Raw genomic sequence first — 27,105 nt, 5'->3', positions numbered from 1 at the left:
TGGTCTTCCCGGATAATAGAGGCAGAACATCAAAAGGTAAACATACACATTGTAAGAATCCTATTTTTGCTACTGGCTACAGTTTGGAATATTCCAAAATCTTCCTCATTATCCGAAAACACCTATCTATGCTACGCCATGATTCGCAAATCAGTCCTAGCCTTTTTTTGAACTCTGTTCAGACATCACAGTGTTGGCTGTAGTTTAACAGCACTTTCAAATGCGGTCATTGCATTTGCATGTGTTGCGATTTTATACAACCAGGCCCAACCATACAATCCAAAGCCAATAATAAAATATAATCCAGGAAGAAAGCAGGTCAGGCCATGGTGCGTTTCCTGGACACCAGGGTCATTAAAGACCCTGAAGGCATTTATCTACAGATATCCATGCAAGGATACAGAAAAAAATAGTATACTCCATTTTAAAAGTGCTCACCCACTATCCCTTAAAAAAGCCATTCCTAGATCTCAATATCAAAGAGTGAAGCGAATAGTCTCTGACCCAGGTCTACAAGTTATAAGAATGACAGAAATGACAGAGAGATTCCAGGAGAGGGGTTATCCGCAGACTATTCTTAAGAGAGCTAGAGAAGGGGTAGAAGGTAAAGGAGTCCATTTAATGTGGGTATTGACAACACAGTTAGAAAACACTGGCACCTGTTGGGTAAGGCATACCCTCAGGTTGAAGAGTTTAAGAGTCTACCCCTTATCGTGATAAGATAGTCCATGCAGATTTGGGTAGCACTAAAGCCATATTGAAACAACAGCGGATATCCACCCCACGGATGGGCACATCCCCCTGCCTGCATTGTCTACAATGCTCCCACATAATTAAAGGTCCCTCGTTTCACCATCCACATACAGGTAAAAGTTTTGGAGTAAAAGTTTTTTTTTACATGTGATTCAACAAACGTAGTGTACCTGATCAAATGCCCTTGTGGCCTATTATATGTGGGGGAGACAATGCAGGCAGTGAGTAATCGGATTAGTAAGCACAAATCGTATATTAGAACTAAAAAACTGATGTTATCAGTTCCTAATCATTTTGATAAATTCAAACATACTGTTGCACAATTGCGATTTCAAGTATTAGAGCAGGTGAAGAGACCAAGGAGAGGGGGTGATATCAAAAGACTTCTCCTCAAAAGAGAGGCCTTTTGGATACACACCCTTGATACATTGCACCCAAGGGGTTTGAACAGAGACTATGAGGTCATGCATTTTTGATGTTTTCATACAAATAAATATTTAATATACTTTTTATGTATCCCTTCTAGACTTCTGCCTTGTGATGAAAAGATGTTTAGATTCTCCAATAAGGTAGAAATAATCTCTACCAAATGTCGCTTTGTTTCATTTTGTTTCTGTTTTGTTATCTGATAAGTTTATAAGCACCACCCACTAAAAAAGGTGGGGACGTCCCTGTGGGCGGTACTAGACCTATATATAGTCGGTGATATCTTTTGTTGGATGTACCCGTTGAGAAAGGCTTGCATGCCGAAACGCGTCCTGGACATTTTCTTTTCTGAATGAAATAAAAGATACCTACTTGCAAAAGACACAGCTGCTGGGATTTACCATTTCAATAATAAAATATACACCTTCAAACAGTATGTCAATTGCAACACCACATTTGTGGTTTACTGCATTACTTGCACATTATGTCAACTACAATATATTGGCTGCACTACCAATAATCTCATGGTGAGGATACGCAGACACATTTCTGATATACCTTTTGTTTTATCTAGAAATGTGTCTGCGGTCAGTGCACACTACGCGGCATGTCATGCGGGTGATGTCACTGGCTTAAAAGTACAAGCAGTGGAGAGAGTTAATTGTCCTAAGTGAGGTGGCGACCACAGGCGTACTCTTCTAAATAGTGAATCCTATTGGATTTTCTCTATCGATACACGCACACCAAAGGGACTCAATCGCAGACAGGATTTGATATTGCACTACTGATCCTAGCACATGTTGTCTTTTTTGTCTTTTACTGGTTTTCCAGGATATTTTAATTTGCATGTAAGAAGGAGTGGCTATTGCTAATTATCTCCACCTGAGATGTTCGGTCTCCTTGTATTTAAGACCGGCACTCAGCATATACTATTGTCATGAGTAAGGATCAGAACCTGACGATCCGAAACGCGTAGATGTACATGTTGGATTTTATTCTGCACCCATGAAATAAAGATTATCACGTTTACTACTGCCATCCTGGAAGATGGATTACCTTCCTTTGTTGCTTTCGTCCACGCCTGGTTCCTGGCGTTTGTTCCAGGCTTCCACTGGTGGTGATTCAGGTGAGCTCCGCCACACTCCATTGCATCCTCCAGTACAAATGAATGGAGCATGCTGGGAGTCGTAGTTTCACCACGCTGGAGTGCCTGAGGTTAGCCATCACTGGACTAGAGTGATAGAGTCCACCATGACTATCTGTATCAGGTGTTGTTGGAGTATGGCCTTCCTGAACGCATTGTACAATGGTTGCCTGTAGGTTCTCTATAAAAAGACAGTAAGCCAGTCTCTGATTAATGACCACTTAGGAGATCCCTTCAGGATCATGTCAGGTGTAAGGCAAGGATGTCCTCTCAGCCCACTATTACATGTCTTTAGTTTGATTCCTTTCTTGATAAAATTGCAGAATAATACAGATTTTCAGGATTTGAAATGTCATCTTCAGGAAAAAGTTGAAGATATAAAGTTGGCGCCTATGCAGATTATGTGATGATTCTGGTGTCTTGTAGAGATGATTGTCCAGCTCTAGAACAAGAAATAATGGCTTTCTATAAAGTTCCTAATTCAACAGTGAACATTGTGAAGAGCTAAGCCCTGTGGCTGGGGAATGAAAGAGAGTCTTCTCTGTGAACTTCAGGACAGTTTAGAATCAGATTAACCACTTGCCTACCGCCGCTTGACTATATACATTGTGGCAGTCGGCTCCTATCTGTAACCCGATGTATAAGATTGTCAGGTTACATCGTGATCTGCAGGCGGTCCTTGCAGATTGAGGTGACCGCGGTCAGGCGGTGATAGATGCTTGTGCTATGAGCATCTATCACATTGTAAAATGTAAAAGCCAGCAGGTAGCACTTTTTCTTATGTAAGATTGCCATCTGCTGGCTGTAAAATTTACTGTCATCCTGCAGGCTGTGAATTAACCTCTTCCTGTCTTGACTGTGGCAGGAAGGGGTTAATTCACTTAAAAAAATAAGTAAACAAAAAGTTAAATTTTTTTTATAATACAAGGAGAAATACAGAAAATAAAGAAATAAAAAAGTTAGAGCAATAGTTACTAGTATTAGCAATAGTGTAGCAGACTACGTACACACCCATACAAACATCCCGCCCCTTTTCGTTCATAAAAAAAATATTCATTTATTTATTTATATTTTTATCAATAGTATAGTGGAACTTGTGTGTGCAAAATATTTTGTATAGCAGGGGTTTTTTTTTCGGCTTAAAATATACAAACGCACGCATATTTTTTTTCATTTGTAAGAAAATGTAAAATAAAAACAGACATTAATATGTCCACATTTGACACATTTGACTTAGGGGAATTACGCTGTAAAAAAATTGCAGTACAGTGCCATAGAACCAGCAATAGAAAAATAGGCCATTAAAATGCACTCCAGTCTTCAGTCTTTTTAGTTCTTGTGGTGGACCCAGCCAGTAGATAAATTACATAAATAGCCTCCATTTTCAGGGTACAAGCATATGGTAATGGTTTTAGAAATGTTTTGTTGATAAAAAAAAAAATTGAGAAGAAAGGAAAAATATATATTTTATATAATTTTCACAGTTTTTCCTTAAATATTATCTAATGGCACAACATACAGTAAAAGTCTAAGGTGTCCCATGAAAAATAATATCAAATACATGTAGGCTGGCTCAGAAATGAATAATTTATTTGCAGTTAGATAAGACCGTTGCTACACCTGAACAATTAGCCTGATAAGGAAGGGGGATAAACACTCCGGTAATGAAGCGGTTAAGAGCGACTAAACTGATAAGGGGCATGGAAGGTTTTAGTTATGAAGAAAGAGTAAAGGAATTAAGTCTAAGGTCGGACATGATTAACCTATACAAATATATAAATGGGCCATACAAAAAAATACTGTGAAAAGCTGTTCCATGTCAAATGCCCTCAAAAGACAAGGGGGCACTGTCTCCGATGGGAGAGGATAAAGTTTAGTCTCCAGAAGCGTAAAAACTTCTTTACTGTAAGAACTGTGAAGCTGTGGAATAGACTTCCTCAGGACGTGGTCACAGCAGGAACAGTAGACAGTTTTAAAAAGGGTTTAGATGAATTCTTAAAAGTAAAAAACATTAATGCTTATGAAAATGTGTAGAAATCTGAGTCTCACTTCCTTCTGGGATTCGCATCCCCACCTATCCCTTGGTTGAACTTGATGGACTTATGTCTTTTTTCAACCGTATTAAGCCTCAGGCTACTTTCACACTAGCGTTCGGAGCGGATCCGTCTGATGTTTCATCAGACGGATCCGCTCCGATAATGCAGACGTTCGCATCCGTTCAGAACGGATGTGTCTGCATTAAAACGTAGAAAATTTTCTAAGTGTGAAAGTTGTCTGAGCGGATCCGTTCAGACTTTACATTGAAAGTCAATGGGGAACGGATCCGCTTGAAGATTGAGCCATATGGTGTCATCTTCAAGCAGATCCGTCCCCATTGACTTCCATTATAAGTCTGGACGGATCCGCTCGCCTCCGCACGGCCAGGCGGACACCCGAACGCTGCAAGCAGCGTTCAGGTGTCCGCTCACTGAGCGGAGCGGAGGCTGAACGCTGGCAGGCGGATGCATTCTCAGTGGATCCGCCTCCACTGAGAATGCATTGGGGCCAGACGGATGCGTTCGGGGCCGCTCGTGAGCCCCTTCAAACGGTGCGCACGAGCGGACACCCGAACGCTAGTGTGAAAGTAGCCTTAACTATGTAACTATGTTATTTTTTTACTTTCCTATGATTTAGGCTACATGCACACGACCCATGTGTTTTGCGGTCCCATTGAAATGAATGGATCCACAGCCTATCCGCAAAAAAAACCCGAACGGACACGGAAGCAAAATACGTTAAATTAAATCAACCTGAGATAGTAGAGCAGTAAAATATGACCCAGCCATGGATTACAAGCCCCAAGGGCGATAACGCCTATATTTTTTTATTGGACTTTGGCAGGGGAAATTCTTCGTGGGCTGTGGTTCTCACCTATTTGCCAGAGATGTTGGAAGGCAGAATTGTGGCAATCAGTTGATCACCATGGCAGATCCCACGTGATAGGAATCAGTCCTCTTATGACAAGGAGAAATCGGAGTCTTTCTGTAGAATACAGGCCACCTAAACCCCTCACCAGCTTAGCTGAAACTGAAAATGACATTTTATGGAAGAGGTCCACTACTCCCCTATAAAAAAAAATTAATTGTAACTTGGAAGTCTTATTGGACATATTGCTACTTTTCCCAACTCTACTGCCATCCTATGCATATATGGCTAAGGCTACTTTCACACTAGCGTTGTTTTAATCCGGCGTTCAATTCCGACACCGGAACTGCCCGCCGGATCCGGAAAAACGTGTGAAAATGGATTACATTTGAATCTTGATCAGGATTTTGATCACAATGAAAAAATGCATTGGAAAAAACGGATCCGCCATTTATGGACTTTAACTTTTTTTTCACATTTTTCGGGTTTAACATGCAAAAGCCGGATCCGGTTTGACTGAACACACAGCGCCGTATCCGTTGTTAATGCAAGTCAATGGGGAAAAGACCGGATCCGGCGTTCAGTCAAAGTGTTCAGGATTTTTGGCCAGAGGTAAAAATACAACATGCTACGTTTTTCTGAAAAGCCTGATCAGTCAAAAAGACTGAACTGAAGACATCCGGATGCATCCTGAACGGATTACTCTCCATTCAGAATGCATTAGGATAAAACTGATCAGTTCTTTTACGGATTTGAGCCCCTAGTACGGAACTCAGCGTCGGAAAAGAAAAACGCTAGTGTGAAAGTACCCTAAGGATTTTTCAGTTAATGTTTATTTTTCCCTCCTGATACCGCATGCAGTTCTCGGATTCTACATTACAAAACTGAAGGTAAAATTTGCAAGGACCCATCCTAAACAAATCAAGGAGGTCACTAACCTCTCGGCCTGTGTCACTGAACAAAGGTAAAACTGGAACAAACAAGAGCAGTAACAGAGAAAGGAACAACGGGAAACAGTCAACATGAGGCAAGTTGATCGCACAGTCTTAGGACTGTGTTTAGTCTTAATATTTAGGGTGCGTACCGTCTCTGACTATAGCATGGTATTGATTTGCTTTCACTTTTTACCAAGACTTCCCTCACTGCCCCAGGGGGTGTAGCTATAGGTTTGTACAGATAGAAGTCACACATGGACTGTAGTGCTTGAGGGGTTTAGTGACCCCTTGGGCCCATAGAAAACCTCAGTATTGTGTAAATGGCACATGGTGAGAGATGGTTGCTGTTACAGATTTTGCCCTTGAGCTCTGGAGGAGAGGGGATCTAGTAGAGATTACAGAATGTATTCAGCCATTTTATAGGATTACAACCTCTTAGGTGAATTAGTGCTTGTGGTTTGCTATCAGTGTAATCTCTTGAGAAGATGATATCTTAGGCTACCTTCACACTTGCGTTGTTAATTACGGTATTGAGATCCTGCAGTGGATCTCAATACCGGAATTAAACAGATCCGTTTTGATTTTGCACATCAGGATGCATCTGTTCCGGTTGTGTGAAATCAAAAAGGGAAAAAAAAATACTCATCCGTCACTAAATACATTGACTTACATAGTTTTCACTGCCGGATCCGTTTTTCTGACCGGACACAAAACCACAGCTTGCAGCGGATTTGTGTCTGATCACAAAACGGAATGCTGCCGGAATGGAAGACATCCTGATTTATCCTGGACGGATCTCTTGCCATTCAGATTGCGTGAGCACTAAAGGGAAATGTTTTTTTCTTCTTCTGGTATTGAGATCTTCTGCTGGATCTCAATACCGGAAAACAGCGTGTGTGAAAGTGTGAAAGTAGCCTTAGTTAAAATTAGCCCTATTTTCAATTCTCTTAGATCCTGTATGTATATTTCCCCCTTGTCTTTGAGAAGACTGCCATTCTAGAAGGCAATTTATTCATTGCAATTTGGGTGTTTGTCTCAATTTCTCAACAATAAGTTATTTTGTTGAATTCTCCAAGCTGGCAAAATGCTGGATCAGCCTAATTGTGTGAACCCATTATCTCTAGTACAGTTGGTAGGGTGGGATTTTAAGGGTCATTGAAGAAGAGACTTTAAAAATTGTCATCCATTGTGATATGGTAATACATTATTACTAGAATTTATGCCTGATATAACAAGTCAGTTGATGCTATTGCTTTTTCATATTGATGACCTATCCTCAGGATAGGTCATCAATATCATATCGGCAGGGGTCCGACACCCGGCACCCACGTGCGGTCTCCAGTCTCTTTTCCTGCTCTCCGCTGTATGTCTACGGGGCAGCAGCAGCAGACAGGAAGACAGATCATACAGCTGATCGGTGGGTGTGCTGGATGTGAGACCCCCGCCGATCTGATATTGATGACCTATCCTGAGGATAGTTCATCAATATGAAAAAACCCTGAGAACCTCTTTAAAGGACCTTTAAAGGTAAGTTGCATTTGGAAACTGTATGCAGTTATTGCGTCAACACACATGCGTTCATATAGCAGTTAAAGGGGTTGTCCCATAACAATTTATTCCCTATCCACAGGAGAGGGGATAAATGTCCAATTGGCAGGTGTCCAATCACTGGGCCCCGTCCCTCACAAGCACTTGTTTGGACACCCACTGTTACTTCATTCAGCTTTATGGGGCTGCCGAAGATAGTCCTGCGCTATCTCCAGCAGCCCCAGAGAACTTAATTGAGTGGTAATGTGATTCTGCTGCTCTATTCAAATGAGGGAACACAGGCCTCTGTTCTGGTGATGTGGGGGTCCCAGCGGTTGCCCCTCCCCAAAAGACACTAATCCCCAAACTGCATTGGTCTGTGAATGCATATTTCCTGATGCATTTGTTAAAGGGGTTGTGTCACTTCAGTAAATGGTATTTATCATGTAGAGAAAGTTAATACAAGCCACTTACTAATGTATTGTGATTGTCCATATTGCCTCCTTTACTGGCTTGATCCATTTTTCCATCACATTATACACTGGTCATTTCCATGGTTATGAATACTATCACCCTGCAATCCAGCAGCGGTGGTCGTGCTTGCGTGCTTTTTCCTATAGTGTGCATACACGACCACCGCTGCTGGATTCCAGCCGGCAAAGGAAGCAATATGGACTATCACATTACATTAGTAAGTGTCTTGTATTAAATTTCTCTACGTGATAATAGCCATTTGCTGAAGTGAGGCGACCCGTTTAATGCATATTTGTGATGCAGTGTTCAAACGCATCACAACTATTCTGTTTGGCATTACCCTTAGATGAGCCAGCCAATACAGACTGAAAGGGGAGCAAACGATTCTTAGTAACTTCATGAGCATTGACTTTGCATATTATTGTCAGCAGATGTGGAGATGTGCTGATGACCAGCAACCATTTTTATGTTGCATTTGATTGTTTTCAACTGCTGTATCTATGTCTCCAGATTCTGGCACCTTCTAGTAATCTTCACCATACTGTATTCTGATGGATACTGCATTGAATTAACTGGGCTGTTTGGAAGGATCTCTTCTCCTGCGTTCCCGAAACCTTACCCTAATGACCAGACTATGACTTGGGATATTAAAGTTCCTGTAGGACATCGGGTCAAGATTTATTTCACCTACTTCAACCTGGAGTTATCATATTTATGTGAATATGATTATGTTGAGGTAAGAAGCTTAGGAAATGAGACAGAGCAGAACTGTAGCAGTACCACAACTCTGTAGATGAAAGAGAGCAGAGATCTGCCAATATGTTCGCAGTCTACTTGAGGGAGTCAAGATTTAAAGGGTTATTAATGGCACAGATAAAATGTAACCTGAACTTTCATCCTTTACTTCCAGTCAAAAAAAGGCTATGGACACCTTTGGGGGAAAATCGTTTTATTATTGCATTCTACTCATTTTGATCTAAAATATTGTTTTCATTTGGTATTTATAAAACAATTTCAAAAGTTTTCCCTCTACAGCTTTCACTTTCAGTGCATTTGTAGATAACAGGTTCTCTGCTTCTCAGGGAACTGCTCTATAGACCTTATCTTTGAACCCCTGACTGCTCACACATTCATCTTCATTTAACTCTTTATCATTTAAAAATTGTGCTAATGAGTTTTTATGAGCTGTTGGGAGTTCAGAGACAAGGGCTACAGGCTGAGCTGACAGAGCTGATGTGTGATGGATTCAGAGTGAAGCAGAGGGCCTGCTAGTCTGCAGATTGATAAAGACTAGAGTTGAGCGAACCCGAACTTTAGGGTTTTCGGCACCCGGACCCGAACCCGAACATTTATGTAAAAGTTTGAGTTCGGTGTTCGCCGATTATTATGGCGCTTTTTGAAAGGCTGCAAAGCAGCCAATCAACTAATGTCATACTACTTGCCCCAAAAGGCCATCACAGCCATGCCTACTATTGGCATGGCTGTGATTGTCCAACTGCAGCATGTGACCCAGCCTCTATTTAAGCTGGAGTCACGTAGCGCCGCCCGTCACTCTGCTCGGATTAGTGTAGGGAGAGGTTGCAGCTGCTGTGAGGGAGAGATCAGGGAGAAATCTTATCAAGAACTGGTTTATGTACTCAGCGATCTACAGAAAAAGTGTTTTGTGGGTGCAGTGCACAATTTTTTTAAGCCTGTCCTGAGCCAACTACTGCTGAAAACGATTTTTTTTTCTTCAGTTAGTCAAAATCAATACATGATCGGCAGCCATTTTATGCAACGATAGTGCACCAGCATAGGCTATCTGCAAGTCCAGAAATACAGCTTTGGCATACTGGGGTGAAAAAACCCTCTAATATACTGCACATCTGTGATTACACGTGCATAAGTCACTGTCACATTTAGGCCATAAATACGGCTTTGGCATACTGGGGTGAAAAAAGCCTCTAATATACTGCACATCTGTGATTACACGTGCATAAGTCACTGTCACATTTAGGACAGAAATACAGCTTTTTGGTTACTGGGGTGAAAAAACCCTCTAATATACTGCACATCTGTGATTACACGTGCATAAGTCACTGTCACATTTAGGACAGAAATACAGCTTTTTGGTTAGGGTGAAAACCCCTCTAATATACTGCACATCTGTGATTACACGTGCATAAGTCACTGTCACATTTAGGACAGAAATACAGCTTTTTGGTTACTGGGGTGAAAAAACCCTCTAATATACTGCACATCTGTGATTACACGTGCATAAGTCACTGTCACATTTAGGACAGAAATACAGCTTTTTGGTTAGGGTGAAAAAATCCTCTAATATACTGCACATCTGTGATTACACGTGCATAAGTCACTGTCACATTTAGGACAGAAATACAGCTTTTTGGTTACTGGGGTGAAAAAACCCTCTAATATACTGCACATCTGTGATTACACATGCATAAGTCACTGTCACATTTAGGACAGAAATACAGCTTTTTGGTTAGGGTGAAAAAATCCTCTAATATACTGCACATCTGTGATTACACGTGCATAAGTCACTGTCACATTTAGGACAGAAATACAGCTTTTTGGTTACTGGGGTGAAAAAACCCTCTAATATATTGCACATCTGTGATTACACGTGCATAAGTCACTGTCACATTTAGGACAGAAATACAGCTTTTTGGTTACTGGGGTGAAAAAAGCCTCTAATATACTGCACATCTGTGATTACACGTGCATAAGTCACTGTCACATTTAGGACAGAAATACAGCTTTTTGGTTAGGGTGAAAAACCCTCTAATATACTGCACATCTGTGATTACACGTGCATAAGTCACTGTCACATTTAGGACAGAAATACAGCTTTTTAGTTACTGGGGTGAAAAAACCCTCTAATATACTGCACATCTGTGATTACACGTGCATAAGTCACTGTCACATTTAGGACAGAAATACAGCTTTTTGGTTAGGGTGAAAAAATCCTCTAATATACTGCACATCTGTGATTACACGTGCATAAGTCGCTGTCACATTTAGGACAGAAATACAGCTTTTTGGTTACTGGGGTGAAAAAACCCTCTAATATACTGCACATCTGTGATTACACATGCATAAGTCACTGTCACATTTAGGACAGAAATACAGCTTTTTGGTTAGGGTGAAAAAATCCTCTAATATACTGCACATCTGTGATTACACGTGCATAAGTCACTGTCACATTTAGGACAGAAATACAGCTTTTTGGTTACTGGGGTGAAAAAACCCTCTAATATATTGCACATCTGTGATTACACGTGCATAAGTCACTGTCACATTTAGGACAGAAATACAGCTTTTTGGTTACTGGGGTGAAAAAAGCCTCTAATATACTGCACATCTGTGATTACACGTGCATAAGTCACTGTCACATTTAGGACAGAAATACAGCTTTTTGGTTAGGGTGAAAAACCCTCTAATATACTGCACATCTGTGATTACACGTGCATAAGTCACTGTCACATTTAGGACAGAAATACAGCTTTTTAGTTACTGGGGTGAAAAAACCCTCTAATATACTGCACATCTGTGATTACACGTGCATAAGTCACTGTCACATTTAGGACAGAAATACAGCTTTTTGGTTAGGGTGAAAAAATCCTCTAATATACTGCACATCTGTGATTACACGTGCATAAGTCGCTGTCACATTTAGGACAGAAATACAGCTTTTTGGTTACTGGGGTGAAAAAACCCTCTAATATACTGCACATCTGTGATTACACATGCATAAGTCACTGTCACATTTAGGACAGAAATACAGCTTTTTGGTTAGGGTGAAAAAATCCTCTAATATACTGCACATCTGTGATTACACGTGCATAAGTCACTGTCACATTTAGGACAGAAATACAGCTTTTTGGTTACTAGGGTGAAAAAACCCTCTAATATATTGCACATCTGTGATTACATGTGCATAAGTCACTGTCACATTTAGGACAGAAATACAGCTTTTTGGTTAGGGTGAAAAAACCCTCTAATATACTGCACATCGGTGATTACACGTGCATAAGTCACTGTCACATTTAGGCCATAAATACGGCTTTGGCATACTGGGGTGAAAAAAACCCTCTAATATACTGCACATCTGTGATTATACGTGCATAAGTCACTGTCACATTTAGGCCATAAATACGGCTTTGGCATACTGGGGTAAAAAAAACCTCTAATATACTGCACATCTGTGATTACACGTGCATAAGTCACTGTCACATTTAGGACAGAAATACAGCTTTTTGGTTAGGGTGAAAAAAGCCTCTAATATACTGCACATCTGTGATTACACGTGCATAAGTCACTGTCACATTTAGGACAGAAATACAGCTTTTTGGTTACTGGGGTGAAAAAACCCTCTAATATACTGTACATCTGTGATTACACGTGCATAAGTCACTGTCACATTTAGGACAGAAATACAGCTTTTTGGTTAGGGTGAAAAAACCCTCTAATATACTGCACATCTGGGATTACACATGCATAAGTCATTGTCACATTTAGAACAGAAATACAGCTTTTTGGTTAGGGTGAAAAAAGCCTCTAATATACTGCACATCTGTGATTACACGTGCATAGGTCACTGTCACATTTAGGCCATAAATACGGCTTTGGCATACTGGGGTGAAAAAAGCCTCTAATATGCTGCACATCTGGGATTACACGTGCATAAGTCACTGTCACATTTAGGCCATAAATACGGCTTTGGCATACTGGGGTGAAAAAACCCTCTCATATACTGCACATCTGGGACAAGACGTGCATAAGTGAGTGTCACATTTAGGCCACAAATACCGCTGTCATATAGAGTTAAAAAAAAAAAATATATAGAGTGCAATACCCTACATCAGGGATTACACATGCATAAGTCACTGTCACATTTAGGACAGAAATACAGCTTTTTGGTTAGGGTGAAAAAAACCTCTAATATACTGCACATCTAGGATTACACATGCATAAGTCACTGTCACATTTAGGACAGAAATACAGCTTCTTGGTTACTGGGGTGAAAAAAGCCTCTAATATACTGCACATCTTTGATTACACGTGCATAAGTCACTGTCACATTTAGGGCAGAAATACAGCTTTTTGGTTAGGGTGAAAAAAGCCTCTAATATACTGCACATCTCTTATTACAGGTGCATGTCACTGTGACATTTAGGCCATAAATACGGCTTTTTGGTTACTGGGGTGAAAAAACCCTCTAATATACTGCACATCTGTGATTACACGTGCATAAGTCACTGTCACATTTAGGACAGAAATACAGCTTTTTGGTTAGGGTGAAAAAAGCCTCTAATATACTGCACATCTGTGATTACACGTGCATAAGTCACTGTCACATTTAGGCCATAAATACGGCTTTGGCATACTGGGGTGAAAAAAGCCTCTAATATACTGCACATCTGTGATTACACGTGCATAAGTCACTGTCACATTTAGGATAGAAATACAGCTTTTTGGTTACTGGGGTGAAAAAACCCTCTAATATACTGCACATCTGTGATTACACGTGCATAAGTCACTGTCACATTTAGGACAGAAATACAGCTTTTTGGTTAGGGTGAAAAAACCCTCTAATATACTGCACATCTGTGATTACACGTGCATAAGTCACTGTCACATTTAGGACAGAAATACAGCTTTTTGGTTACTGGGGTGAAAAAACCCTCTAATATACTGCACATCTGTGATTACACGTGCATAAGTCACTGTCACATTTAGGACAGAAATACAGCTTTTTGGTTAGGATGAAAAAAGCCTCTAATATAGGGCACATCTGTGATTACACGTGCATAAGTCACTGTCACATTTAGGACAGAAATACAGCTTTTTGGTTAGTGGGGTGAAAAAACCCTCTAATATATTGCACATCTGTGATTACATGTGCATAAGTCACTGTCACATTTAGGACAGAAATACAGCTTTTTGGTTACTGGGGTGAAAAAACCCTCTAATATACTGCACATCTGTGATTACACGTGCATAAGTCACTGTCACATTTAGGACAGAAATACAGCTTTTTGGTTATGATGAAAAAACCCTCTAATATAGGGCACATCTGTGATTACACGTGCATAAGTCACTGTCACATTTAGGACACACGTGCATAAGTCACTGTCACATTTAGGATAGAAATACAGCTTTTTGGTTACTGGGGTGAAAAAACCCTCTAATATACTGCACATCTGTGATTACACGTGCATAAGTCACTGTCACATTTAGGACAGAAATACAGCTTTTTGGTTAGTGGGGTGAAAAAACCCTCTAATATATTGCACATCTGTGATTACACGTGCATAAGTCACTGTCACATTTAGGACAGAAATACAGCTTTTTGGTTACTGGGGTGAAAAAACCCTCTAATATACTGCACATCTGTGATTACACGTGCATAAGTCACTGTCACATTTAGGACAGAAATACAGCTTTTTGGTTAGGATGAAAAAAGCCTCTAATATAGGGCACATCTGTGATTACACGTGCATAAGTCACTGTCACATTTAGGACAGAAATACAGCTTTTTGGTTAGGGTGAAAAAACCCTGTAATATACTGCACATCGGTGATTACACGTGCATAAGTCACTGTCACATTTAGGCAATAAATACGGCTTTGGCATACTGGGGTAAAAAAAAACCTCTAATATACTGCACATCTGTGATTACACGTGCATAAGTCACTGTCACATTTAGGACAGAAATACAGCTTTTTGGTTAGGGTGAAAAAACCCTCTAATATACTGCACATCTGGGATTACACATGCATAAGTCATTGTCACATTTAGGACAGAAATACAGCTTTTTGGTTACTGGGGTGAAAAAACCCTCTAATATACTGCACATCTGTGATTACACGTGCATAAGTCACTGTCACATTTAGGACAGAAATACAGCTTTTTGGTTACTGGGGTAAAAAAAAACTCTAATATACTGCACATCTGTGATTACACGTGCATAAGTCACTGTCACATTTAGGACAGAAATACAGCTTTTTGGTTAGGGTGAAAAAACCCTCTAATATACTGCACATCTGTGATTACACGTGCATAAGTCACTGTCACATTTAGGCTATAAATACGGCTTTGCCATACTGGGGTGAAAAAAGCCTCTAATATGCTGCACATCTGGGATTACACGTGCATAAGTCACTGTCACATTTAGGCCATAAATACGGCTTTGGCATACTGGGGTGAAAAAACCCTCTCATATACTGCACATCTGGGATAAGACATGCATAAGTGAGTGTCACATTTAGGCCACAAAAACCGCTGTCATATAGAGTTAAAAAAAATATATATATAGAGTGCAATACCCTACATCAGGGTTTATATTGGCGGTTAATTATTTTTAACATACTTAACCACTTTTTACTTTGCTTTGTGAACGCTAACTATGAGGCAAACATCTAACAAGGGACGCAGTCATGGTCGTGGTGGTGGTGGAGCCTCTGGTGCAGGGAGAGGATGTGGCCGTTCTGCCACAGCTACACGTCCTACTGAACCTACTACCTCAGGTCCCAGTAGCCGCCAGAATCTACAGCGATATTTGGTCGGGCCTAATGCCGTTCTAAGGATGGTAAGGCCTGAGCAAGTACAGGCGCTAGTCAATTGGGTGGCCGACAGTGGATCCAGCATGTACACATTATCTCCCACCCAGTCTTCTGCAGAAAGCGCACAGGTGGCGTCTGAAACCCATGCCCATCAGTCTGTCACATCACCCCCGTGCATATCGGGGAACCTGTCTGAGCCTCAAGTCATGCAGCAGTCTCTTATGCTGTTTGAAGACTCTGCTGGCAGGGTTTCCCAAGGGCATCCACCTAGCCCTTCCCCAGGGGTGGAAGACATAGAATGCACTGACGCACAACCACTTATGTTTCCTGATGAGGACATGGGAATCACACCTCAGCACGTCTCTGATGATGACGAAACACAGGTGCCAAGTTCTGCGTCTTTCTGCAGTGTGCAGACCGAAAAGGATGTCAGGGAGGAAGACTGGGTGGAAGACGAAGCAGGGGACGATGAGGTTCTAGACCACACATGGAATGAAGGTCGTACCACTGACTTTCAGAGTTCGGAGGAAGAGGCAGTGGTGAGACCGAGCCAACAGCGTCGCAAAAGCGGGAGCAGGGTACAAAAGCAGAGCAGCCGTCGCTAAAACAGTTCGCCTGCTACTGGCCACCGTCAACAGGTACCGAGCACACCAAAGGCAGCTTCAAGGAGTTCCCTGGCATGGCACTTCTTCACACAATGTGCTGACGACAAGACCCGAGTGGTTTGCACGCTGTGCCATCAGAGCCTGAAGCGAGGCATTAACGTTCTGAACCTTAGCACACCCTGCATGACCAGGCATCTACATGCGAGACACGGGCTGCAGTGGAGTAAGCACCTTCAAAACCAAGAAAGGGCTCAGGCCCCTCCTGCTCCCTCTTCTGCTGCTGCCTCGGCCTCTTCCTCCGCCTCTGGAGGAACGTTGGCACCTGCCGCCCCCAGCAAACAGAGGATGTGCCACCAACAACACCACCACCATCACCAAGCATCTCCACCATGTCACACAGAAGTGTTCAGCTCTCCATCTCACAAACCTTTGAGAGAGAGCGCAAATTCCCACCTAGCCACCCTCGATCCCTTGCCCTGAATGCCAGCATTTCTAAACTGCTGGCCTTTGAAATGCTGTCATTCATGCTGGTGGAGATGAACAGCTTCAAACAGCTCATGTCGCTTGCTGTCCCACAGTACGTCTTTCCCAGCCACCACTACTTCTCCAGGTGAGCCGTGCCCTCCCTGCACAACCAAGTATCAGATAAAATCAAGTGTGCACTGCGCAACACCATCTGTGGCAAGGTCCACCTAACCACAGATACGTGGACTAGTAAGCATGGCCAGGGACGCTATATCTCCCTAACTGCACACTGGGTAAATGTAGTGGCGGCTGGGCCCCAGGCGGAGAACTGTTTGGCGCACGTTCTTCCGCCGCCAAGGATTGCAGGGCATCATTCTTTACCTCTTGTTGTCTCCTCTTCCTACTCGGCTTCCTCCTCCTCTTCTATCACCTCCTCATCCGGTCAGCGACAGACCTTCACCACCAACTTCAGCACAGTCAGGGGTAAACGTCAGCAGGCCATTCTGAAACTGATGTGTTTGGGGGACAGGCCTCACACCGCGCAGGAGTTGTGGCGGGGTATAGAACAACAGACCGACGAGTGGTTGCTGCCAGTGGGCCTCAAGCCCGGCCTGGTGGTGTGCGATAATTGGCGAAATCTTGTTGCAGCTCTGGGACTAGCCGGTTTGACGCACATCCCTTGCCTGGCGCATGTGCCGAATTTGGTGGTGCAGAAATTCATTCACAACTACCCCGACATGTCTGAGCTGCTGCATAAAGTGCGGGCCGTCTGTGCGCACTTCCGGCGTTCTCATCCTGCCGCCACTCGGCTGTCTGCTCTACAGCGTAACTTCGGCCTTCCCGCTCACCGCCTCATATGCGACGTGCCCACCAGGTAGGGCTCCACCTTGCACATGCTGGAGAGACTGTGCGAGCAGCAGCAGGCCATAGTGGAGTTTCCGCGGCAGCACGCATGGGTGAGTCGCACTGCGGAACAGCACCACCACCACCAATGACTGGGCCTCCATGCGAGACCTGTGTGCCCTGTTGCGCTGTTTCGAGTACTCCACCAACATGGGCAGTGGTGATGACGCCGTTATCAGCGTTACAATACCACTTCTATGTCTCCTTGAGAAAACACTTAGGGGGATGATGGAAGAGGATGTGGCCCAGGACGAGGAGGAGGAGGAAGAGGGGTCATCTCTAACACTTTCAGGCCAGTCTTTTAGAAGTGGCTCAGAAAGAGGATTTTTGCAACAGCAGAGGCCAGGTACAAATTTGGCCAGCCAGGGTCCACTACTGGAGGATGAGGAGGAGGATGATGAGGAGGAGGAGGATGGGGATGAAGCATGTTCACAGAGGGGTGGCATCCAACGCAGCTCAGGCCAATCACTGGTACGTGGCTGGGGGGATACGGAGGACGCAGATGATACGCCTCCAACAGAGGACAGCTTGTCCTTACCTCTGGGCAGCCTGGCACACATGAGCGACTACATGCTGCAGTGCCTGCGCAACGACTGCAGAGTTGCCCACATTTTAACGTGTGCTGACTACTGGGTGGCCACCCTTCTGGATCCCCGTTACAAAGACAATGTGCCGTCCTTAATTCCCTCACTGGAACGTGATCGGAAGATGCGCGACTACAGACGAACGCTGGTAGACGCGCTCCTGAGAGCATTCCCGACTGACACCGGGGGACAAGTGGAAGCACAAGGCGAAGGCAGGGGAGGAGGAAGAGGTCGCCAACGCAGCTGTGTCAGCAACAGCACCTGAGAAGGCAGGGTTAGCATGGCCGACATGTGGAAAAGCTTTGTCACCTCGCCGCAAAAACCAGCCCCAACTGCTGATATGGAGCGTGTTAGCAGGAGGCAGTATTTGAACAACATGGTGGAACAGTACCTGTGCACACGCCTACACGTACTGACTGATGGTTCTGCCCCATTCAACTTCTGGGTCTCCAAATTGTCCACATGGCCAGAGCTTGCCCTGTATGCCTTGGAGATGCTGGCCTGCCCTGCAGCCAGTGTACTCTCTGAACGTGTATTTAGCACGGCAGGAGGCGTCATTACAGACACATGCAGCCGCCTGTCCCACAAGACTTGTCTGTACCTTGTGCAGAATAGACATTTATACCACCATCAAACATACATTCTTGTACTCAAGTCAAGTGCAATGATTCTTTGTTTTCTTTTTTTTTATTTGTCCCAATATTTTGGGGGTTACCTACCCCAATAAAAAATAAAAAAAACATTGTTGGCTACCTGTTCCTCCTCCATTTCTGCCTCCACCTACAACACCACATTCACTGCCTCCTCAACCTCCGACTCCATATCCACCTCCTTCTTTGAGTTGCAGGTTAATAATTTGTAATTTTTAGTTATTTTATTTCATTTTAAGTTATTTCCCTATCCACATTTGTTTGCAGAGCAGTTGTGATGCTCTTAAGCACATTTTACTGCCTTTTAGATCCCTCTAGCCTTTTCAAGGACTATTGTAGAGCCATTTTAATTTAAAAAAAAGTGCCAATTTTAGTGCCCTAAATTGAAAAAATTCTTATTTTCAATTGTCGGGTGACATTTTACCATTTTTGGCGTATACAAACCCCTGCTGTGCCTGGGTGACAGGGGCCTAAATCTCTCAAAATCCTCTGTTCTATTGCTGGGTGACATGAACCCCCTTTTGCCGTGAATGAACCCCTGCTCTGCATTGCTGACAAGGAACTAAATTTAGGGAAAACATCTGTTACTGATCGGAAGATGCGCGACTACAAGCGCACGCTGCTGATGGCATTCCCACCTGACAGCGGAGGCACAGTGGAAGCAGAAGGCGAAGGCAGAGGAGTAGGAAGAGGTCGCCAACGCAGCTGGGGCACCACCAGCACCTATAACGGAGCAGAAGAACAGAAAAGCTGAATGCTGATGTGCATTCTCAGACTACAGATGACCATTGTGCAGCTGAATAAATGGGACCTAGGGCTAAGCTGCACATGGGTGATACTAAACAGCTGCTTCCAAGGTGGACCAGCAGCATTAAAGGGATTCTGTCATGAGATTTTACCCCTATAACCTTAACCTAAACATATGCTCATGTCCGGAGTAATAAGAATAATCCTAATCTGGCCTTATTAAACTTCACTGTGGCTCTATTTGCCCAAAAAACAGGTTTTTATAACCTGTCAATCACTCACTTAAGGTGCCCAAGGGGAGGTCCGTTAAAACAGGGTGCTCGGCCGCACCCCTCGCTGGCCGGTGCCCAGCGCCGCCTTCGCTGTCTTCTGTGCCGCCTTCTACAGCTCAGCACCGCCTCCGCAATCCTACCCGTCCCTCTGCCAGATCCCGCGCCTGCGCACTAGGCTCAGCCTGATGCGCCGCGGACTCCTGGCAGCGGCTTCATTGAGCGAAGTGCGCATGCGCATCAGGCCGGCACATGCGCACTTCGCTCAACGAAGCCGTTGCCAGGAGTCCGCGGCACATCAGGCTGAGCCTAGTGCGCAGGCGCGGGATCTGGCAGAGGGACGGGTAGGATTGCGGAGGCGGTGCTGAGCTGTAGAAGGCGAAGGCGGCGCTGGGCACCGGACGGCGAGGGGTGCGGCCGGGCACCCTGTATTAACGGACCTCCCCTTGGGCACCTTAAGTGAGTGAGTGACAGGTTATAAAAACCTGTTTTTTGGGCAAATAGAGCCACAGTGAAGTTTAATAAGGCCAGTTTAGGGTTATTCTTATTACTCTGGACATGAGCATATGTTTAGGTTATAGGGGTAAAATCTCATGACAGAATCCCTTTAAGGATATGCATATAAGACCTGAACTCACTCAAAATGTTACAAAAACAGTAACATAAAGTTGCTCGATTTTTTATGTAGATTTAATCTGTGAGTTAGGCCCTCTGATAAAATGTAACTGTACCCATTACCGCAACAGTGACAAAAGATAAAGCACTGCGACTGATTGATTACAAATCATTAACTCACAGACTAATAGATTTGACATTAGGAAAACTGACAAGCCGCAAAATCCACTGTACACTAATAAATGTGTCTCATTTCGATGCCAGTCAAACCTTCAGTATGAATCATGTTCTGCGAGGCTTCCATTTCTATCTATTTTAGTGCACATTTTACTCTACACTAGAATCTATGGGGGTCATTTATTAAAAGCGGCATTTTAGATGCTAGCCTTAATACTCCGTTACCTGCCGGTGGATGCGCAGAATTTATGTAGAGGCACAGGCCTCTACATAAGTTTAACGCATCCACCGCCTGTCTAAATCTACGCCAGCTCCATTACTGGCGTAGATGTAGACCATTTTTTGCACCTAAAATAGGCATAGAAAATGATAAATGAAACGGGCCTGCGGGCCCATCCCCTTCCCCGCCCACACTATGCCCTCTTATTTAGACCTGGTGTGAGCGGGGTAAAGTTGCGGATTGCGGTGCAGATAACCTTTCCACCGCAATCTGCGACAGATATACGCCAAAAAGTGGCATATATATGTTTGTAAATGAACTCCTATGTGTGTTGACGTTTCTAAAAGGATTCAGAGCTGAACCCAGACATATGCCTGTTTTCACCCAGGCAGGCCCTCTGAAATGAGCATTGGAGCATTTCATGCTCCGATGCTCTCCCTTGCCCTGCCCTGTATAGCGCAGGGCAAGGGCTGTTTGTTTATATATTTAACACTGCTATGCGGAGGCTTCCACCTAGCAGTGTTCCTGGTGACGTCACCGGCACTAGTGGGCGGGCTTTAGCGCTGCCCTAGCCATTTTACAGGCTAGGGCAGCACTAAAGCCCGCCCATTAGTGCTGGTGATGTCACCATGCTCACTGCTAGGTGGAAGCCTCCACCTAGCTTTACCCATGGAGAACCCAGTACATTACCGGATCTCCCCAAAAAAAAGCCTTTGCCCTGAGCGATTCAGAGCAGGGTAAAGGAGAGCACCGTAGCATTAAATGGCCATATCAGGGAGGCTGCCTGGGTGAAAAAAGGGATTTGTCCCGGTTTAGCTCTGAACTCGGACAACCCCTTTAAAGGGAGGACAACATCAAGGCAAATTTCCGATGGCCTTTTAATATCAACTACAAAAGGACACAGAAATATTTCCCTGTGAAATGGAATGGCTGGCCCCTAATAGAACAGTCCTATCCTTGTCTGTAGTGAGGACAATAATAGGACATGTTCTATTTTTTTACGGAACGGCAATGCGGACATACGGACGCGTAATGCACACAGAGTCATTTCATATTTTTTTTGCGGTCTTATTGAAGTGAATGGTTTTGCATATGGGCCGGAAAAAAAACCTGAATGGACACATAAAGAAAATAAGTTTGTGTGCATGAACCCTTACTCTCTGTGGGTAAATTGGGGTTCTATGGATACATCTAACTTATATTCCAATCTACACTGAGCCTTAGGGCTCATGCACACAAACAATTTTTTTTCCGTGTCCGTTCCGTTTTTTTTGCAGCTGGTATGCAGAACCATTCACTTCAATGGGACCGCAAAAAAAACTGGAATGCCTTTGTGAGCATTCCATATCCGTATGTCCACATCATCCAACGGTCGTGTGCATGAGCCCTAAAAGAGATTTGGTGTCCGTTAGGGTGGTCTGTGTCAGTCTGGGTCTCTATAGGAAAGTGTAGCAGACTGCCCATTTGTATACATAAGACTACAGCGGAAATATGTATACTGTGCGTCCTGTACAAGCAATCTATTTATGCTGTATGCTTACATAATCGCATACACCTTGAGCATTTACCTCTGACAGAAGACACAAAAGCTGTGTATATGACACCTATGAAGTAGTGAGTGAGCATTTGCCCTGCCTACTTACAGTATACACTGCGTGCAGAATTATTAGGCAAATGAGTATTTTGACCACATCATCCTCTTTATGCATGTTGTCTTACTCCAAGCTGTATAGGCTCGAAAGCCTACTACCAATTAAGCATATTAGGTGATGTGCATCTCTGTAATGAGAAGGGGTGTGGTCTAATGACATCAACACCCTATATTAGGTGTGCATAATTATTAGGCAACTTCCTTTCCTTTGGCAAAATGGGTCAAAAGAAGGACTTGACAGGCTCAGAAAAGTCAAAAATAGTGAGATATCTTGCAAAGGGATGCAGCACTCTTAAAATTGCAAAGCTTCTGAAGCGTGATCATCGAACAATCAAGCGTTTCATTCAAAATAGTCAACAGGGTCGCAAGAAGCGTGTGGAAAAACCAAGGCGCAAAATAACTGCCCATGAACTGAGAAAAGTCAAGCGTGCAGCTGCCAAGATGCCACTTGCCACCAGTTTGGCCATATTTCAGAGCTGCAACATCACTGGAGTGCCAAAAAGCACAAGGTGTGCAATACTCAGAGACATGGCCAAGGTAAGAAAGGCTGAAAGACGACCACCACTGAACAAGACACACAAGCTGAAACGTCAAGACTGGGCCAAGAAATATCTCAAGACTGATTTTTCTAAGGTTTTATGGACTGATGAAATGAGAGTGAGTCTTGATGGGCCAGATGGATGGGCCCGTGGCTGGATTGGTAAAGGGCAGAGAGCTCCAGTCCGACTCAGACGCCAGCAAGGTGGAGGTGGAGTACTGGTTTGGGCTGGTATCATCAAAGATGAGCTTGTGGGGCCTTTACGGGTTGAGGATGGAGTCAAGCTCAACTCCCAGTCCTACTGCCAGTTTCTGGAAGACACCTTCTTCAAGCAGTGGTACAGGAAGAAGTCTGCATCCTTCAAGAAAAACATGATTTTCATGCAGGACAATGCTCCATCACACGCGTCCAAGTACTCCACAGCGTGGCTGGCAAGAAAGGGTATAAAAGAAGAAAATCTAATGACATGGCCTCCTTGTTCACCTGATCTGAACCCCATTGAGAACCTGTGGTCCATCATCAAATGTGAGATTTACAAGGAGGGAAAACAGTACACCTCTCTGAACAGTGTCTGGGAGGCTGTGGTTGCTGCTGCACGCAATGTTGATGGTGAACAGATCAAAACACTGACAGAATCCATGGATGGCAGGCTTTTGAGTGTCCTTGCAAAGAAAGGTGGCTATATTGGTCACTGATTTGTTTTTGTTTTGTTTTTGAATGTCAGAAATGTATATTTGTGAATGTTGAGATGTTATATTGGTTTCACTGGTAAAAATAAATAATTGAAATGGGTATATATTTGTTTTTTGTTAAGTTGCCTAATAATTATGCACAGTAATAGTCACCTGCACACACAGATATCCCCCTAAAATAGCTAAAACTAAAAACAAACTAAAAACTACTTCCAAAAATATTCAGCTTTGATATTAATGAGTTTTTTGGGTTTATTGAGAACATGGTTGTTGTTCAATAATAAAATTAATCCTCAAAAATACAACTTGCCTAATAATTCTGCACTCCCTGTATATGTCCTTTTGCAATGGTGTCGGGTTAGTGTGTCATGTGTTAGATATCGCACAGATTTTGGCACAGGTATTACACCTACATCCACATGAAATCCCACAAAAAAATCTGCATCCTATGCATATGTGAATGAGGTGTCCACAACCCCTTTCACCTTCAACTGAAAATTGCCACTTGGAGGCTGGATGGAAGAAAAAATCTGGCATGGAGATAACTGGCATGTCACTTATTTCAGATGAAAATGCCAATGATTAGCTCCATTCAATGATACTGGCGCCAATCTTTATATAGATCTGTTCCATATGCAGCAGGCCCTTGAGAAGCAAGAGAGGAGGATGGGAGTGGTAGTGGCTGCCGTTATAACACAGTCTATCACAGTGGCTGTCCTTTCACTGCTCCCTAGGGCCAGTGCAGCGCAAGGAGGGGGCACCCTTTCTTCCCTTTGGGCACACCCTGGTTCTGGGACTCCTGCCTGATGGTGTGCCCATGATGTGAGGTATTTGGATGTGTGCAAAGAAGGTTGAATAGAGCGCAATGGCCAGCGTATGGTGTAGGAGTCATGCAACCAGGCCAGAGTTATAAGAATAAACTGTCTCTTTACTGTACTGCAAAATGGGAGTTGTAGTACATCCAATTATAGCAAAGCACAGTTCAGATTGTACACTGTGCAATTCTCCCCCAGATAGCATTGTATGGATTCAAAAAGAGAAAAGGAGAGACAGCACCTGTATTGCAGTGATGAAAGCAAGCTGTGGGTCTTTTGAACCATATCACGACAATCCAAATAAATTAGAATTTTCAGGGAGTACTGTATTTCTCTATTTTTGTAGTGTATGGATTTAGAAAGGATGGGCGTTATGGCCCTCTTGGCTCTCTATCTTGCTACAGTCTCTCTCAATAGAATCTATGGCAAGTGACTGCACTTTTGCAGTTACACCTGTAATGCGCACTGTGGCATACAGATTGAATGATATGACTGGTGTCCTTAAGTGTGTAGGGTGTCTTAACTGTAATCCCTCCACAGCAGTAAAGTCTGTTATGCCTCAATGGTTGGTTACCTTAATGACTGACTCTTGTAATTAACGCCACAGCATATAGCGAGGGTGTCTTTGACTGCAGATACTGTTGGCAGCTCATGTGTTAAATCCCTCATGTCTTCTGCAGGCATTGTGGTTTCTCCTGAGGGATGGGGGTTTATTTCTTTAGCACTGGGTCTGCCTATTTGAGTATTTGGCTTTCTCCCCCTTATGCCCACCATCCTCTTCTCCTGGTGCAGATTAGTTGGTCTCTCCTGTACCTCCCCCTAGAGTTAATAAATAGGAGGGCTTATCACATCTCAGTCTTTTTTCACCGGCACCTTCAACAGGAATTTTCTCCTGCAGGTATGGCTGATGAGAAGGCAGTTTTGGCAGCCATTGCTGCCAAGCTTCAGTCTGAGGGACCGGGTTTCTTGCCCCGTTTGTTGGCTGGCTTGCAGGAGCCCCCTCCTGCTCCACCAGCATCCTCCTCGGTTGGGTGCTGGCGAACTGCACGGCGTACCCACCCTCTATGTAGCCTAAGCCCCAGCCATATCCCCCCCTCCCTCAATAGATTAACTCGTGGGTGCAAGCGGGGGGTGCTTCTGTGGCCCCGCCCCCTGCTCCTGTACCATGCGCTCCCGTTCCGGCGCACGCTGTAGTCAGTGTCCTGCCCGATATCTATTCCCCTGCCACCACAAGCAGCCTCACTCATCTCTCCTCCATCCATAGATTTTCCAGTACTGACTCTTGTCACTCGGTCATACAGATTTCTGAACCTTCTCCTTTCTCTCTCGCTATAGATCTTGCAGCAATCAAACAGAGATCTGCTAGTCTCTGAATCCTGAGGCCTAAGGAGAGGGAACACATGGACTTCCTTTCTCCCCTACTCCATAAAACTTCCCTAGAACACTCTAGAGCTAGGGGTGGAGCCAGCCACCACCTAGCAACCTATTGCAAAGGGCTGTGTCAGAGGTAGTTCACTCCATTACTACCATACAGAACTGCTTTGTGTTACACATGGCATTAATGACATAACAGTACATTACAATAACATTAAAGAACAAACCATTTCCAGATACCCTCTTTACTGAGGTACTGCACACACCCTCAGCATATATGCTGCAAATCAGTGAAAAAAAATCCCAGGGCACACACTTGGATTTACAGTACAGACCAAAAGTTTGGACACACCTTCTCATTCAAAGAGTTTTCTTTATTTTCATGACTATGAAGACATCAAAACTATGAATTAACACATGTGGAATTATATACATAACAAACAAGTGTGAAACAACTGAAAATATGTCATATTCTAGGTTCTTCAAAGTAGCCACCTTTTGCTTTGATTACTGCTTTGCACACTCTTGGCATTCTCTTGATGAGCTTCAAGAGGTAGTCCCCTGAAATGGTCTTCCAACAGTCTTGAAGGAGTTCCCAGAGATGCTTAGCACTTGTTGGCCCTTTTGCCTTCACTCTGCGGTCCAGCTCACCCCAAACCATCTCGATTGGGTTCAGGTCCGGTGACTGTGGAGGCCAGGTCATCTGGCGCAGCACCCCATCACTCTCCTTCATGGTCAAATAGCCCTTACTTTCAAAGTTTTCCCAATTTTTCGGCTGACTGACTGACCTTCATTTCTTAAAGTAATGATGGCCACTCGTTTTTCTTTACTTAGCTGCTTTTTTCTTGCCATAATACAAATTCTAACAGTCTATTCAGTAGGACTATCAGCTGTGTATCCACCTGACTTCTCCTCAACGCAACTGATGGTCCCAACCCCATTTATAAGGCAAGAAATCCCACTTATTAAACCTAACAGGGCACACCTGTGAAGTGAAAACCATTTCAGGGGACTACCTCTTGAAGCTCATCAAGAGAATGCCAAGAGTGTGCAAAGCAGTAATCAAAGC

The 27,105-nt window shown here is 43.6% G+C and overlaps 1 protein-coding gene across 2 annotated transcripts in view; it reads left to right on the top strand.

Moving 5' to 3' along the window:
* Nucleotides 1-6,101: 6,101 nt before the first annotated feature.
* Nucleotides 6,102-27,105, top strand: part of MASP2 (MBL associated serine protease 2) — a 92,693-nt gene continuing 71,689 nt past the window's right edge. For both annotated transcript variants that reach the window (XM_040430248.1, XM_040430255.1), the window contains exons 1-2: nucleotides 6,102-6,254; nucleotides 8,674-8,899. In XM_040430248.1, the coding sequence (XP_040286182.1) occupies nucleotides 6,250-6,254; nucleotides 8,674-8,899 (231 nt within the window). In that variant the 5' untranslated portion in view covers nucleotides 6,102-6,249. The remainder of the gene's footprint in view (nucleotides 6,255-8,673; nucleotides 8,900-27,105) is intronic.

Source organism: Bufo bufo, chromosome 1 (assembly GCF_905171765.1).
Source record: "Bufo bufo chromosome 1, aBufBuf1.1, whole genome shotgun sequence".
Lineage (NCBI taxonomy): Eukaryota > Metazoa > Chordata > Amphibia > Anura > Bufonidae > Bufo > Bufo bufo.
This window is presented reverse-complemented; position numbering and strand designations above follow the sequence as displayed.